The sequence below is a fragment of the Sebastes umbrosus genome, chromosome 18 (assembly GCF_015220745.1).
Source record: "Sebastes umbrosus isolate fSebUmb1 chromosome 18, fSebUmb1.pri, whole genome shotgun sequence".
Classification (NCBI taxonomy): Eukaryota; Metazoa; Chordata; class Actinopteri; order Perciformes; family Sebastidae; genus Sebastes; species Sebastes umbrosus.
Genome location: NC_051286.1, coordinates 19,941,744 through 19,959,151, shown reverse-complemented (window position 1 = coordinate 19,959,151; position 17,408 = coordinate 19,941,744). Strand labels below are relative to the sequence as shown.

Genomic DNA, 17,408 nt, shown 5'->3' with positions numbered 1-17,408 from the left:
AAAGAGATGGAGGAGAGTTGTGGTAGGATAAAGGTATTTGTTAAGTCAGAGCAAGGCCGGCCACTCGAGAAGAGCTCAACAACCTTCACGGAGATGGAAAAAAACTAATTTTGACAATGAGCACTAGACAATGGCCTGAATAACTATACACAGTGGTAAAGTGCAACAACAACAACAACGACAAATGTGCCCGTTAATGAACCTGGAAACAACACATGAACAATGGAGCTCCACTTTTACTGGCACATATTTATGTACTGGAATTTAAAAGGGTCATTTTGGTTTGAAAAGCCGTAAAAAAAAAAAGCCAGAACATGCTCTTTGCAAATTGCTCTTTTCTCTTCCAGTCTTGTTAGCCCAACAGCACAACATCCCTGATGAGAAAAGCTAGTTGCTGTACTCAGTGTCATGTTGCTAACAGTCTTCATGCAATATTAACTTGCAATAGAGCTTGGAGGACGCACAAACCTGTGCATAGTGCGCAATAAATAAAACAAAAACCATCTGTGATTGACACATCATTAGACACCCATGAATTATTCAATATCTGCAATCATATTGGTTTGCCAAAGGATCAACATGCTGAGGAGCATGCAGGCCCAGGGTACCTGATTGCAAGTTAAAAGCCTCCCGAACTCGACTGCTCCCTTCCCTAAAAATCTGTCAGTGATTAGTGCAGCGAGCGGAGACGGGAATAAGCCCGCTCAGTCCTTTGAGTGTTGATTTGGACCTCCTGCCGTTCCCAAAGAAAGGCTGCATCCTACTAGCTTTGAGATGGCTCTGATTGAAGACATAATTGTGAATGTGGGTGAATTTCACGGTTAGGAGCGTGAAACCCTCAGCGAGATGGATGGAGAGATGGGGAGCGAGGGAGGCGGGAAGGACTGCAAATGAGTCGGGGTGTCGAGAGCCGGAGCTGGAAGGTGAGAGACCTTGGCTGAGGCCGGCGCCTGATATATGCAGACGGACACACAAAAAAAAAACACAAACAAGTGCGCGCACGGAGGCATACATATTTACATAATATATACTCACGGAACAGTGAGTACGGGAACACACACAAGCGCGCACAGAAATGCATACACAACGAAAAAGATTGGCTGCGACGCGTGTAAACAATCTCTGCATCAATCACTCTATGAGCGGAGCAAATCAACTCTGGCTGTCGCACCGTTTCATGCCATTCCCCAGCCTTCAGATGCAATCCCCACCAGCCATCTGCATATCAAACAAGGCAGCCATTCACATACACTGACTAATGATTTCTGAATGTTATTAGCTCTCCATATTACAACCACACTTCAGACCTGTGCAGTTCTTCCTCCTTGTGCAGAGAAAAAAAAAAGGCTTGAGTAACATTTCCCTTATCTCCACTGGCCAGGGTTTAGTCCTGCTGTGGACTGGCTGCCTCCCTGTAGGACTCTCGACTATCTTTAGAGTTTTGGCCCAACAATATTGAGCTGCAGTGGAGCCAACTGTGTCTCACAGCAGAGCAACACCTGCCAAATCTGGTGGTTAGCTACAAAATAAAGGATCAGCAGTTAATGAGGCTCATTTATCAAAGCAGATATGAACAAATACTTTCAGAAATGGCCTGAAAATGATAATCTTCAACTGTTTTTTCTTTTTTTCAGCTACAGTATGAGATTTATGTAATGACTTATATGTAACCTTTGCGGTCTGCTTCAGTTAAGAAATGAAATTTGAAGGTCAAAAAAGTGCTTTCAATGTATGCAGAAGCAAACTTCAGGCACTCGTGCGTAGGAGTGGGAACAATGCCAAGGTTATATAATAAGCCTTTATATAGTTACATTGCTGTTTATATAAAAAAAAAGAAAAAGAAAGAAGAATAGGATGGCATTAAGGCCTGTGTAGGTCTTCATGAGGGTCAGGAAGAAGACACATCAGTTAAGATGATATAATCATGCTTTTGTGCTGTGTCTTGTCACAAAGAATCTAATTTGAAGTATTAAATAAACTCTCTTTTATGAGTCTTATTAAATAAACTTCTGTTGTTAATCTGTCAAGCTCTTCCCCAAGCCATTGAGATTGTGTATGATTTATAGCATCCGTCTTTTGGGTTGCTTTGACATACCAGCTGCCTGTTGTTGACAAATCTCCAGTAGTGTCAAAAATCCTCTTTTGAAATAGCTCATTCTTCCTCAGCAACACAAACATACATATTCGAGTGCAAAACTTGCCGTCTCCTTCGCACTGTCAAAATATTCAATCATGGAATATCTTACTATTCAAAACCATAGACTGTATATAAGAATTGGACACCATGATGTCACCCATTTGTTTGTGGACTATGGTTATGAAGCAACGAGTTCGGCATTTTGCCCGTCACCATCAGAAGTGACACAAGAGGGTGGAACTACACCCTCTCCAAACAACCAAACACTTAATAAGATATTTTTTGTCAACCAAAATGTTACAATTAACTTTCATGAACAGAAAATGAAAATGCGGACAACTCCCTGACTGGACAACACCGGTGTAGCAACCTGTCAATCACAAAGTAGCCACGCCCGAAAGCATATCCTGCTTTATGGTCTATTTGACTCGAAATGGGGACCATAATTTACTAAATGAACATAATGCTGTGTTGAAGAAGACTTGAAACTAGCGATTGAGACCATAAAGATTGGTTCTGAGATTGGTGTATTAGCACAAGTGGAAAAGAGTCCAATGACAATACAAGTTATTGTCAGTTACACAGCAAAGCCACCATGAGCTTCTGATCACACCAGACCAAGAGGTAACAGTAAAACCCCTGAGTGTATTGAAATGAGTAAGGGTGTGTTTTAATTAGTTCGTCTTTCAAAAGTTAGGCTACAGAGTCTCGCTTTAATGTACAAAAGCTGTCCAACCCTCAACCTCAGCTCTATTGAGCATGGATTTGAGGTTGTGTGCTTCAGGTTGGATAGAGGATTTATGTGATATTGTTGTTGGAAAGTGGGATTATTCAACAGTCAGTGCGACTCACTGATGTATTTTTTGGAGTCCATGACAAAGACGACCAATTACGCTGTCTTTGTTGTCATCTAATTTCTTCACTGTTCCTATTCCTGCAGAGATAAAAAACACTTGAAGTGATTGTTGAACAGCTCTTGTAGCGCTTACTTTTTTAAAAAAGCAGGGTTTCTCAAAGCGGCATTGCTCAAAGGTATAAATGTGCATTGCGGCTTGAGCGTGGGTCTTTATGCTTGTGGAACAGTTGGACATATTGTCATTCAGCCCTAATGAATACCGTGTTTTCAAAAATATGTTTGAAGTATACAACTCCGTTCATAGTAATAAATTCCCTACAAAACTTTTAATGTAAATTATGCACAACCCGGCACATTAGTTTTGCTTCACAGACTCAAAGAAAAGATGTACTTTCTCTCTCGAAGCATACGGACTGATATCTGAATGTTTAAGCCGGCTAAAAGCATTGAACACGTTTGTCATTGAAGATGTAACATTACCGGTGAAGTATTTTTGCAGAGAATATTGCTGATACAAATGCAAATAAGCAAAAATGCTAAATATTTCCAACCTTCACAGTGGCCTTTGTTATTCCCCAGTTACAGCTGTCACCCTCCTCACATTGGATAGATGTGCTGGGCTCCATAAAGGTGCATTCAGCTCAACCTGGCAGCGTCTGCCAGTTGATTAATCTACAATTCATCAACATTGCCGACGGTAGAGGCATTCGCAGCAGGTCGAAACAGTTTGTCAGAAAAAAGGAAGACTATCCAAATAAGACATTTTAAATGGAAATTTGAACCAATGAATAAAGCATTTGTAATCATTATCATAAAAAGAATTACACACAAACTCTTGGAATTTCAATATAATACATCAGCAGGTCTATCAGTTATACGAATATCACACATACATCCCTCTATATGCCTGTGCCCTCCCTAAAAGCACAACACTTCATGTATTTATGCATTCTATTCCCAGCATAGAGAGTCTTTAGACCATCTGACTCAATTTTGACTTTCGCTCCACATAGTGATTTCTGAAAAAGACAAAATAAAAGCCTGGGTTGCTTAGAAACAAGCCTGTTGACTGCTCCGACAAACAGCTTGAGAGACCTGTTAGCTTTTACATAAGGCAGCTGAATATGACCCTGACCTCGCGTTACAAATGTTTCGCTTCAGCCACAGCACCATGCATTCTCCTCCCAACTATTAAGAGCTCAACTATTTTGCTCGGTGTGTGTGTGTGTGGGTTATTTCTCCCGAGCCGGTGCAATCTTCGAGAGTGCAGCGCTCGGGCACTAATGCCAAGCAGAAGAGGCCTCTGGCAGTTCTTGGAGAGAGGCAAAGTAGGTTAAAGTTTTACAATGCTGATAATTGAGTCCAGTTGCTGAGGGCTTCGGAGAAGCATCGCGGTTGCACAAAAACGCACACGAGGGCACAGACGGAGAAAACACACACAAACACATCGCACGCGGTGAAACGGTGATTTCTTTGGAGCCGCGAATGCCCTAGATGCAGCGGCAGCTCTCAAATTAAGCAGCTCAGAGACAGAGGAATCAAATGCGTTTCCATTACGGGGCAAATATTCCATCTACCCCCTGTCATAACGACACTGTATGGCAGCATTACGGGGAAATATCAAATTAGGCTGTTTCATTTGGAAGACTGTTGTGCATTGCGAACAGCTTTGGAGATCAATTGAGCTGCTAGGTAATGAGCGGCAGCGGCCTGCTCTAATATACTCAGTAATGTTCTTTTGATTGCTTTGGTTAATCTCGCTCTGCCGTGCAGGGGAGGAAGCCCCCTCTCTCTGCTCCTCAGCCCAGGTTACAGGGAAAAATAAGAAATGGGGAGCGGTGTGACAAAACTCAAGTGATATGGATAAAATTATTAAATCTGTACAATCCCTATTCATGTTCTATGCCGCAAGGAATTCATTAAACTCCACGAGGACACCGTCTGTGCTGAAGAGTTTCAACAGATACGGAAAAAGACGAAAAGCCCCAGCTGAATAGGCCACAGTGGACAACCTTCAAATGAAGTGTCGGTGATGTGTCGATACTGAAGTGGATGGAATCAGACACAGTACACCACTCTGCTCTCTGAAAGCGAATCCTCGCACTCGTGCCCCACTCAAAAACAAGTAAGAGGCGCTCCGTCGCTCCACAACAACACTCACAGCTGTGACCATTTAATATGCTCCGGCTCAGATTCATTCCTCTGCACCTTTTCGCTCTCGCAGAAAATGCTAACAAACCTGTCCGACCACTTTTGCAATATGCTGCACCGCACTACTGCATGCCACGCCATCTGCCATGTTTCGCTGCGCAGTGTGAATATTTATTTGCTCAAACTGGATTGCTCAGCATCCACCTACTTTTGCAGAATCGTCCACACACATGCGCGCTCTCTCTCCGGGACGGCTGTCAACCCTAGGGTTAGAGCGGTATGGGACTGTGCGGTCACCAGCTGGGAGCCGCTGGAGGTGTCTGATGTTTGGAGACAGGCTGCTGTTGGTTTTTACGTGAGTCTTACCTTTCCACGTGGTCCAGGTTCCCTGATACGCCCAGTCCTCCGATGGCATAGAGTTTGCCGTCGTATACCAGGCTGTTGTGTCTGCAGCGGGCCACGGTCATCCGGGACACATGATTCCAGTTGTCCAGCAGAGACATGTAGCACCATACATCAGCCACCATCACACCAGACTCTGTGCCCCCTGAAACATATAGGATGAGGGTTATTGAAGTGGGTGTGTAGGGTAGGGGTGTAAGAAAATATCACGATATTATGTTTTGTGATACTGTCAAAAACATTGTATTGATTTTTAATTAAGAGTTTACATGTAAAGATTAACTGACAATCCTTTATTTCATTTGTAAAGAGATGTGCCTCTCAGAGTAATGTCATGATGTTGGATGTTACAAGGACTTTAAATAAATACAAATGCAGATCCCACCATTCAGATTGTATAAAAAAGTAACCTTTTTTCACTCAGATTTTAGGTATATGGTGGTGTCTTCTTTCTACTATGATAGTTTTCCTAAAATTAGATTTGAAAAAAATCGTAATATATCAACATGCTTACAGTATCGCAATATTTCGCGACATATTGAATCGGGGCCCCTGTACCATGATATGCATCGTATTGCCAGATTCTTGTCAATACACAGCCCTAATAATTATAAGGATGTTTGCACTGTATGAACTTTTCCAGGGAACCAAGACTGCATTTCTTTGTGTGTTTCACTTTCAACCACTGTTTTTTAATCCATCATGTGTTCTTCAATTGCGGCGAAAACGCAAACAGGAGTGCAAAAGGAACTTTAAGCTTGTTTGCTGTGTCTCAATTCACGTACTTCCGTACTTACACTTACTGTTTTAAGTGCAGCAGAGGTATGGTAAAATGCAATGTACTCCAAGTTCCCGGATGTTGTACTCAAAACGGTCAAAACGTTGAGTGTGGAACGCTGGACACTCCTCGTCCTCAAGGGTTGCAATCTTTGCTGCGTAGCACAAGAGGAGGGGCCACCAACCTATTTCAAACATCTGAAAATGGCGGGCGAGGAAGCTGTAGCTGTTGCGATTTTAACGGCGAACACCGAACTCTACAAATTTAAGTTATACATGTGTTTTTTTAACTAACTACCACTATGCTGTAGTCGGATAGAAGCCATTTTGGGTTGATTTATCCGTCTGAATGCAATTACTGCCGATACGCCGTGATGTCCGTGGCTGACTATCACCAACTGATCTACCGAGCTTCCGGTGAGTGCACAACATCCGTGTTCGATTGGAGACAACACTACCCTGTCGAAATTCACACACTACGCGAGCACATAGTGTGCACTGTGTATTACATGGAAGTGTATTAACAGAAGTATCCGAATTGAGACACAGCTCTGGTTTAGTTTAGTAGTTCCTTGGTACCTGGAATTATTAGGTTGAAAAGGGTTATATGACTTCCATGTGGTACATGCAAAACTTTGGCATCAAGTGATAGGATAATGATTAAAATATTGAAACATACTCCTTTTTCTTTCTTTCTTCAAACTGCTTTCTATTCGATATTGAAATCTCCACTCCTGCGGTGTATTTTCTCAGAGATTTAAAAGAAAAAGTGACACACTTGGCCAACCGACTGAAAGTTGTTTGCCGCTGTGTTGACTAGTCAACCAGCCAACCATCAAGACTGAGCTTGTTTCAGCTCTCTTCAAAGCAGCCCTGTGAGCTGCGTAGTCTGACATGTAACACCAGCCGTGACTCAGTGACCCTGCTCAGAGTGTGAGGAAGGTTACAGACCGAAGCCTGTTGATTGGCTAGCTAGAACACCTCTGATTTCCCCACTGGCTCTCTGACTCCCAGCGGACACATGCATACCTGTTCCAATGCCCAAACACAAATTTACATTTATATGAAAAGAGGGAGAGGAAAGGTACACGCAGGACAAATCCTGCTGCATTTCCACGGTGCAATGTCAAGGTCTGAGTACCGTGCAGGATTTTCGTACAAATGGACCGTGGAGGGAGAAATTCAGTCTACCTCTGGAGGAGCAACTTAAAGGTGTCTCATAGAGGGAGTCACAGAGTGCACAGTGTGCCGCTATGGAACAAAATAAACTGCAGAACACTGCAGCGACTGTAAAGCCACACAGAGAAAAAAAAAAGTCAAGTTCAAAAAAATGCTCCACAGAAGGTAAATAGGAGAGACGTTCGATACAAAAAGGAGTCTTCTGAAAAGAGAGACATCAAAGTTGTGTGCAGTGTTGGACAGAGCTGAGTTTTGAAAGCAACAGACGAGTAAGCGTTGAGGGCAGCCACCCTTTTAAAACCCTTCAACTGTTTCGCAAAGGTCACAAGAAGTTGCCGATGGTCTGGCTGGCTTCACTTTGTCGATTTATATTTGTCATAAAGAGAAAATGTCCTCACTAAGAGTTCATGAATGAAAGTATGGAGACCTTTTGCCAAGATTCAGTATGATGAAAGAGACTTTATCAAAAGATCCAGAGCACCAGAAGCACCAGAAATCTCATGGTTTGTTTTTCTTGATCAAAAAACCACAATGTGTTTTAACCTTCTAAAAAATGATCAATTGTTCCCATGGTAAAATCAAGAGAGGAATGTCTGCTAATCACCTCTTCATGTCAAGTCTGAAATCTTTGGTGAATGTTGTGGAGTTGTATTATCATTATCAGACGAAGGCTGCGATTGAATAGACGAAAAGAAAATGTTTAGCAGATATAATGGGTGCGTTCCAAATCGCATACTTTTTCTTTTTACTTTTAGTACATACTGCAGCTGTGTAGTGTTGCATGCAGTATGCATAACATTGTGCCTTTAGTACGTACTGTGCGTTCCAATACCCATACTATCCTTCTATTTAGTATGCCAGAAAAAAGATTTAGTATGTCCCAATACATAATATGTCAAATGCAGTATGCCAAAAATACCAGGATGTCCTACTACACCCGGTCACATTTTGCAGTATGCAAGCCAGCATCCTTTTCTGGCTATTCTGACCCACAATCCTCTGTGCAGGGCATACATGAGCAAGAGGGTCAAAGTTCAAGGTGCAATGTTATGAGGAAGTAGTATGCGTACTGCATGAAACAGTACGTACTTTGTAAGGGCAGCTGCAGTACGTACTAGAAGTAAAAAGAAAAAGTATGCGATTTGGAACGTAGCCAATGTTTCCATGTTAGCATGCTAATCACTAATGCTAACATTTTGCTAAATAGCAAAACACATGTACAGCTAAGGCTGATGTCATTGGTTTAGTAGGTATTAAGTCATGAACAAAAGTATTGGACGAATTGGAATTTGACCGGTTAATGGCACTAGATAAAAAGTCAGAGAATCCCTAAAGTTATTATAATTAATCCTGACTGGAACTTAAATGTCTGTACCAAATTTCATGGCAACCCAATGTTTCAAACAGTTGGTGAAACATTTCTTTAAAAACCACAAAGGTCAACTTCATGGTGGAGCTGGATGAAAAGTCAGAGGATCACCAAAGTCAGCGGGATTCATCCTCTGGAGATTATGGATGTCTGGACAATATTTCATGGCAATCCATCCAATAGTTGTTTAGATATTTCAGTCTGGACCAAAGTGTAGGGTGGACCAAGAGACCAACCATCAGACTGACATTGCCATCTATAGAGAGAGGCCGCTAGCATGGCAAGAAACCAATTGTGTCATTGAATCTTTTAAATCTGTGTGGAAGCTGTGATTAAAGTATTAATTTGAACCAACTATCTGATGATGTATGAAATTTGATTTTAATTTTTTTGCCAACCAAAGTGAATATGAAATATTCCTGGATGCTGGGATATCCTTTCACTACTGTAGTGAGATAAACTGATGGCATCTACTGTCTTCCTGCTCTGTGCCACTAAATGACTGGGACGGGGGAAAGCTACAATTGTGCTGCAGGAGTGGAGTGGGCGATTTAGCTCACCTGACAGGTAGATGTTGTCTCCCGCCGAGATGACACTGAAGAACTCGCGGTCGTAGAAGGGCAGGCTGGCCAGCGGGTACCACTTACTACTCTGGGGGTTAAAACAGGTGACTGCTGTCAGGGAACGCTGGCTCATCCCGATAGCCTGACGCCCTCCCACCAGAACTATCACCTCCGCTACACCTAGAGGACAAAAGGAACAGGAGGAGGATGGAAAGAAGAGGATGATAGGGGTGGACAAAGAAAGGAGAGAGTTGGGAGAAGGCAGGCCATCAGGGAAAGTTTGCACCAGTAAATAAGAGCCAAGACTGAATCAAAGCCTCTTTGAGACAGACCAATGCTGCAGTAAGGCATAATTATATATTGCAGGATTACATGGATCGGGGTTACACCTGGATAGTGGTTTTGCCTGCTGCTGTGGCCCTGCTTGACACCCATACTACTATTACTATTATTATCAGGGCTGTCAATAGATTCAAATATTTAATCGCGATAATGATTAATGATCGTCTATAGTTAATCACGATTAATCACACATTTTTCATCCATCCAAAATGTACCTTAAAGGGAGATTTGTCAAGTATCAGTGACATACATGTTTTTTACAGCTTATTTAAGAACACAACACATTAAAACTAGGGCTGTTAATCTATTCAAATATTTAATCGCGATTAATCACATGATTGTCCGTAGTTAATCGTGATTAATTGCAAATTGATTGCACATTTGTTATCTGTTCAAAATGTACGTTAAATAGAGATTTGTCAAGTATTTAATACTCTTGTCAACATGGGAGTGGGCAAATATGCTTGCTTTATGCAAATGTATATGTATATATTTATTATTGGAAATCAATTAACAACAGAAAACTATGATAAATATTGTCCAGAAACCCTCACAGGTACTGCATTTAGCATAAAAATATATATACTCAAATCATAACATGGCAAACTGCAGCCCAACAGGCAACAACAGCTGTCAGTGTGTCAGTGTGCTGACTTGACTATGACTTGCCCCAAACTGCATGTGATTATCATAAAGTGGGCATGTCTATAAAGGGGAGACTCGTGGGTACCCATAGAACCCATTTTCATTCACGTATCTTGAGGTCAGAGGTCGAGGGACACCTCTGAATATGGTCATGCCAGTTTTTTCTCGTCAAAATTTAGCGTAACTTTGGAGCGTTATTTAGCCTCCTTCGCAACAAGCTAGTATGACATGGTTGGTACCAATGGATTCCTTAGGTTTTTGTAGTGTCAAATAATGCTGTTATCTTCATTCTAGCTTTAAAACTGAGCCCGCTACAACCTCTGAAAGATCGAATAGTGGCCGGGCCCGACGGCAGCCTGTCGGATTTTTAAGAGATTAATTAAAAATCGCTAGTTACGTTAAAGCATTAAATAAATTAGTGTTGTTAAAGCAAATTTGCAGTAACGCATTATTATCATGTTAACTTTGACAGCCCTAATTATTATCATCCATATTTCTATTATTATTACTGCTACTATTATTATCATTCTATTATATCAATCACAAGTATTATTGTTATTAGTTTTACTTCTATTATTATTACAGCTGTTACAAGCTATTATTGTTGTTGCTGTGCACCTCTGTGTCTGTCTGTCTCTTTCTCAACCAAATCGGTTGAGGCAGATGGCCGCCCACCCAGAGCCTCGTTCTGCCCAAGGTTTCTACTCGATAAAGGGTTTTTTCTTGCCACTGTTGCCTCAGTGCTTGCTCATGGGGGAATGTTGGGTCTCTGTAAATTATAGAGTACAGTCTACGCCTGCTCTGTATGAAAAGTGTCTCGAGTTAACTTCTGTTATGATTCGACACTTTATATATAAATTGAAATGAATATTTTGTGGCATGCTGTCTGACATTTAAGTATTTATATTTATATATATATATATATATATATATGGCTTTCAAGGACAAGGTGAACATTTGTATACATCTACAGCAATAATGGCACCATTAAAAAAAGAAACCTTTGAGTCTGGGAATATTGGGTCCCTCTAAATTATAGAGTACGACCCACAGTAGACCTGCACTAAATGAAAAATGTCTCGAGATCTCTCACGATTTGACGGCATATAAATAAATTGAATTGAATAAGGCTTTGTGGCATGTCGCCTGACATTTACGTATTTCAATATATATAGCTTTCAGGGGCAAGGTGAACATTTGTATACATCTACAGCAATAATGGCACAATAAAAGAAAAAAAACAACCTTTTGAACCTTTTCATAGAACCTTGACAGGCTACGTGGAAACCGACAAACAGAACCGGTCATACATTATAAGTGTGCTGTATTGAATTCAGCAGGCCTTAGCTGTCCCAGAGTCAATAAGCTTGTCGGGAAATGCAAAACAAAATGCAAAATAGAAAAAGTTTCCTCTTGGTCACAGGAAACTACTGAATTAAATGGGAAAGTATAACTCAATTACCAAGACTGATGAGGCTGCCAGTTGTTCGGTTGCCGCCCCGGCTCTCCTCTTCTCCCAAGTTCCCACACATGATACAAACACTCCCCTACACATTCATTTGTCCGCACGCTCACAGTGAAACATACACTGTGTTTGAGCATGGCATAAGAGAATCGCAAAATCAATAGGTGAGAATCAATTTGTGTACATTTCTGCGTGGGGATGTGTCTGGTCTCATATATACACACACGTACGCACGCGCCGAGGACCTGGTGTGATTAAGAAGATACTTGAGACACATTCAGCGCTCATCCCTATTACTCCTCAGCCGATCTCTGCTCTCAGACACGCATGCATACACACACACACACACACATACGCACGGAGCTACTGGATAAAGACACCAGTGATCCAAAACACACACAAACAGGTTGGCAGGCTGCCACATGCGTGTCTCAGGTCCTCTCAGTCTTCAGCAGCAGGCTCCAGTGAGCAGGCAAGACGACGAGCCGCCAGACAGAAATGAGCTGTGTGTTTGTAAGCAGCGGGGCAGGCGGGTAAAGGGAGGCGAGCCAGCGAGGAGGAGGAGGGTGATGGGGAGAGATAGAGTGTGAGAAAGAGAGAGAGCGGGAGGAAAACAAGGAGGGAATGAAAGCGAGAGAAAAGAAAGAGAGGGAGGGGTGGGAAGACTAATCTTCATACACTCCGAACCAAGGCTAACCACTGGTTCATCTGCTTGGATCGATACTTTTTCCACACAGACACTCGCCTGACAGACACATCCACAGTTTTTCTCCTTCCGTTTCTTTCTGTTAAAAAACTATGCCCTTATTTTTTTTTCCTCTTTCTTAAGCTTCTCTTTTTCTTTCAAAGCTGGTAAAACAGAGAGTTTTTCTCCAGGAAGAGGAAAAAGGGTGAAAGAGGAGAAAGCTACAAAAACTACAATGGGCTTTGGTGAGGCTGAGCAAACAGACGGAGCAGTAAGCACTGCCTCAGACATATCGTGGACACACAGCTTAGACTTAGTGGACAGCTTAAAGCTGACTGGCTCTTTTTCCTCGGTGAGATTTTAAGAACGTGTTCCCTCTGCGTAGGACGAGACAGAAAGTGATGGCTCAAGGAGAAATTGTGACAGGATGAAGGTACACAAGCTAAAAAAAAAAAGGGACAATATATGGAGGGCGTAGGAGTCGTGCGCGTCACCGCCCTTTCTGGCAGCGTGTAAAAGATGTGCAAACTTGGAGCGCTGCTAGAAAAGATTTGAATTCGTTCCCATCACGGGCCCGTTTTCACAGCTTCATGGCATCGTGCCGCGGACTCCAAACCTCAAACGGCCCTCAAGACCTCCAACAGACCTTGGATATGCAGCTAATAAATGGGAGTGTAGTTTTATAGGACAGTCGCAGCTACAGCGGCTGTTCTTTGAAAAAAAATGAAGTGGAAACAGGCTCTTTGTCTTCCCCTCTCATGAGCCTCCAACCATACCTACACACACACATTAATTATATTGACTTTGCACTGCTATTGTTCTTCCTGGTGATTAGTTTGCTGCTATTGCCGTACGTGTTTGCACTCCATTTCTCTTTATCACACGCAATTCTTCCACTTTATTGGATTTTTAAAAGTTTGACTGTTTTCCCTGCCTTTATAGGATTACATTTTCATCTCTTCTCATCTCCTTTGCTTTCATCCCTATTAGCTGTTTCACTTTGTTGATATTGACTGCCTCAATTAACTTGTCAAAGTTTCGGCGTCTACGTCTGAGCCAATTTGGGGTTTTCTTTCTTCTGTGTGCACGTCAATCAATGTTGGACTGTTTGTTTTAATATCTGTATAGATTCATATTGTTCAGGAAGAAATGCTAAATTAAATTACATCTTAATAAAACATGGTGGAAGATGTACAAATACTACAATTCCTGATGCCTCCGGTTTGTCGGATTTTTTTCACTTCCGTTTGACAATGTTAACACGGAAAAATGGACCAAAAAAAATAGTATTTCTTTTGTTGTTTTTCTACATTGAATTTCTCCTCCTTGAACCCCCACAGTGTTTAATTAGGCCAGCTTAAGCAATTCCACATGCTGCCTCAACGTGCTGAATTGTGTCTGTGCACATGCAGGCCTTTATGATCACCTGGTGCACATGTGCAGGGTTGGTCCTGGGGCTTTCCGCTTGGCCAGACACGTCAGGGAGAGTCCACATCTGTGCGTTGAGGCTGCAGCGCGGCTCTGACCCCTGAAGCCCTGAACACATTCACAAGCTAACACAACCCAACACCGGCCTGTCAGAACGCAACAAAACAGGAGAGCGGCACCGCTGACGGGGAGTCACGGCATCGGATCAGATGGTTGTGTGGGTGTGTGTATGTGTGAGCTTTTCCCCCGAAAAGGAAGCCTCACAGGGACGGCTGTCAGTCAGTCGGAGGTTTGATGGGAGTTGGGTAGAGGGATGAAGGGATGGAAGATCGAAGGATGGAGGCGAGGGGTTGGGGATGAAGGGATAACCAAGTCTTGACAGCTCTTGTTTTTTTTCCTGACGGAGTTTATACCCATGGCAGTTTAGGAAGAAAATGTCTGCTTCGTCTGATTGTTACTGACCTTTTGTTATATTTCTGGTATATTTTTAACCTGTCTATATTCAAGAACATGCACAACTTTTGTGCTACAACCTGCTTAGGGGAAACATATATAACCAAATACATAAATTCTGAGCAGCTCAATAGGAAGTGTCTTGTTTGCAACTCTAAGCTGCCACTGTTGAACTTTATTTGTACTTTGATAGAAGTACTTTATTTAAAGGGATAGTTTGGGTGTTTTGTAGTGGGTTTCTATGAGGTACTTATCCATAGTAGGTGTATTACTAACAGTAGATGGCACTGGAGCAAAGCACTGTGAACAGAGATGGCAGAAAAACGTATTTTAGCCACCTAAAAAAGGCTCACCTAAAGGAATTGATATCCGTTTAAGTGTACGCTATAAACGCTAATATTTTCAGCGCTTTTTCTTGCCGTCAGACAGCTCTTTCCTTCTCCTCTCCAACGAAGAACTCAACTGAAAGTGAAACTTATCTATGCTCTCTCCAAAGCCAGCATTCTCAGATGACATAAGCAATATAGATGCGTTTCACTCTCAGTTCAGTTCGCCGTCGGAAATATTTTTAATATAGCCAATACTTAAACGGATATTGATATTTTTTAGGTAAGCCTTTCTTTTAGGTGGCTAAAATACGTTTTTTCTGCCGTCCCCGTCCGCAGCACTGTATCGCTTTGCTCTGGTGTCGGTGCTCCTGTCTGTTTCTCCAAGCTGGGGGCACGCTGACCATCATCTACTGTAGGTAATACACCTACTATGGATAAGTGCCTCATATAACCCCACTTCAAAACACCCAAACTATCCCTTTACTTCTTTCTCTATCCCTGTGTGCAGACATTTACAACTAAAACACACTAAAAAATGTTCTCTAGCTAGTCGCTTACTTCGTTTGTCTGCCGTTTGTTGCTGTGATTGTAGTGTTCAGTGGGTTTTTCAGAGCTTTTTCACTGGAACAGCTGCCTGCTGCATGTGAAAATGACACTGATAACGGCGGTGAGAGTGAACCAAAACGGTAAAGATGCAGGCCGTGAAATCAGGAAGAAAAGGAGCTGCTAAAACCGTCCATAGAATTGTGCTGAACTGCCGAATTTTCAGTAGGTTTGTCACTACAAACAACACTTTTTTCATACATGTAGTGATCTGATCCATTGTCATATATTTATAGAAAAATACTGACTACCGGCGCCTTAAGAAATGCCTGAAATGGCCCATTAGAACGAGTATTCAGTCAGACAGGAGACTGGTGAAGCAGTATGGCAGCGCGCATTGAGCGTAAACACAGACTACAATGGGAACATCTGGACGGAGCCCAGCATTAAATCTCTCAGGAGGAGATTTCAGTCATCGCAGGCTGTGAATTGTGTGACAAAATAAAGCCCAGAAACAGTATGTGTTCTGAGGGACGGACAGGCTTGTGTAAGAGCTGAATCTCAAATTGAAGTTGATGCCCACCCACGGAGCGCGACGCACACACACACACACACACACACACACAAAAACACCCCGACAGTTTCTGCGTATTGCTTCCACCCAGCTCAACCAAATGAAACCTATCTGTGACAGGAGCACACCGCCCATGCATTACCCCATGCTAGAACAAACCGGATCCTCACTGTGGACACACACGCACACACATGGACGTACAGTCACAAGAGGAGAGGTTGATGGAAAGATGAAGACAGAACTGAAAGACGGTGTCTCCTCCTCTACCCCGCTGCCACACTGGCTCTTATCTCACCTTGTTATGTGTCTCCTTGCTCTCTGCCCCATGCTGTGACCCTGCTTTCACTATTCATCCTCTTTTTTACCCCGCGGCTGACACCTCCCTCTTCCTCCATCTCTCTCTATCTGAACCGACGGGAGACTTTGCTCCACCTCTATCTCCCTTTCTCTCTCTCTCTTCAAGGCGTTCTCTCGGAAACCCCAGGAGTCGGTGCTCTTTTCCCCAATATACTCTCCATTTCATCTTCCTTCACTGCGTCCTGTTCGTTCACCCTCGTGCACCTTTTAGCTCTCCCTCAGCTCCTTGTGACCTGACTTTAACCAGCCACTCTTTGCTGCAGGTAGAGTCAAAGGGACATTTGGGTTGGGTGAAGCTGCACACACACACACACCCACACACACTGTCACCTAATAGTTTCTCAGCATGGCTGAAGTTGAGGGTTTAAGTGCCTTTCTCAGATGCATGTCATGTGAATGTGCAAGAATTGTCCTCCCAGCATTAGATGTCCTTGTCTGTACTGTAAGTGGTTTGTCCTACAACAAATACCGGCACTAAAAAAAATCTTGATCTTGGAAGCAGCAGTCGACAAAACAACCTCACCCCAAGGTCAGTTACTGTTCTGGAGCTTTCAGTCATATCACATAATCTTCATCAATGCTGTTTTTAAGGCCATAAATGAACTTTAAAGCTCAACCTTTAAGCAAACACGAAGGAGAAGTCCATAAAGTGGTTAAAAATAAAGGAATTTTGAGCATCTACATATTCCATCTGCTGATGAAGATGTGATATTCACCTAAATAGACCTTGATATGGGATTGTTTTGTCACATACCAGGTGGTGTCATAACAATAATAAGAATCTACAAATTCAGAAAAAATTATGATGAAGAGAAATTTAAATTCTTGCAAGTTGTTTCTTTCAGTATTGTTCAAAAATGTCCATGTTCTTGCTTTAAATGAAATTGAGCTGCCACAATTAATCGATTAATTGTCAACTATTCAATTAATCAAAAACTATTTTGATAATTGATTAATCAGTTAAAGTAATTTTGTAAGAAAAAAAAAGTAAAAATTCTCTGATTCCAGCTTCTTAAATGTGAATATTTTCTGGTTTCTTTACTCCTCTATGACAGTAAACTGAATGTCTTTGAGTTGTGGACAAAACAAGACATTTGAGGACGACACCTTGGGCTTTTGGAAACACTGATCAACATTTTTCTCCATTTTCTGA

The 17,408-nt window shown here is 42.2% G+C and overlaps 1 protein-coding gene across 5 annotated transcripts in view; it reads right to left on the bottom strand.

Annotated features, from left to right (window-relative positions):
* Positions 1 to 17,408, bottom strand: part of LOC119477027 (kelch-like protein 29) — a 254,667-nt gene that overhangs the window by 35,499 nt on the left and 201,760 nt on the right. For all 5 annotated transcript variants that reach the window (XM_037750803.1, XM_037750806.1, XM_037750804.1 and 2 more), the window contains 2 exons: positions 9,432 to 9,614; positions 5,511 to 5,691 (listed from right to left, as the gene is read on the bottom strand). In XM_037750803.1, the coding sequence (XP_037606731.1) occupies positions 5,511 to 5,691; positions 9,432 to 9,614 (364 nt within the window). The remainder of the gene's footprint in view (positions 1 to 5,510; positions 5,692 to 9,431; positions 9,615 to 17,408) is intronic.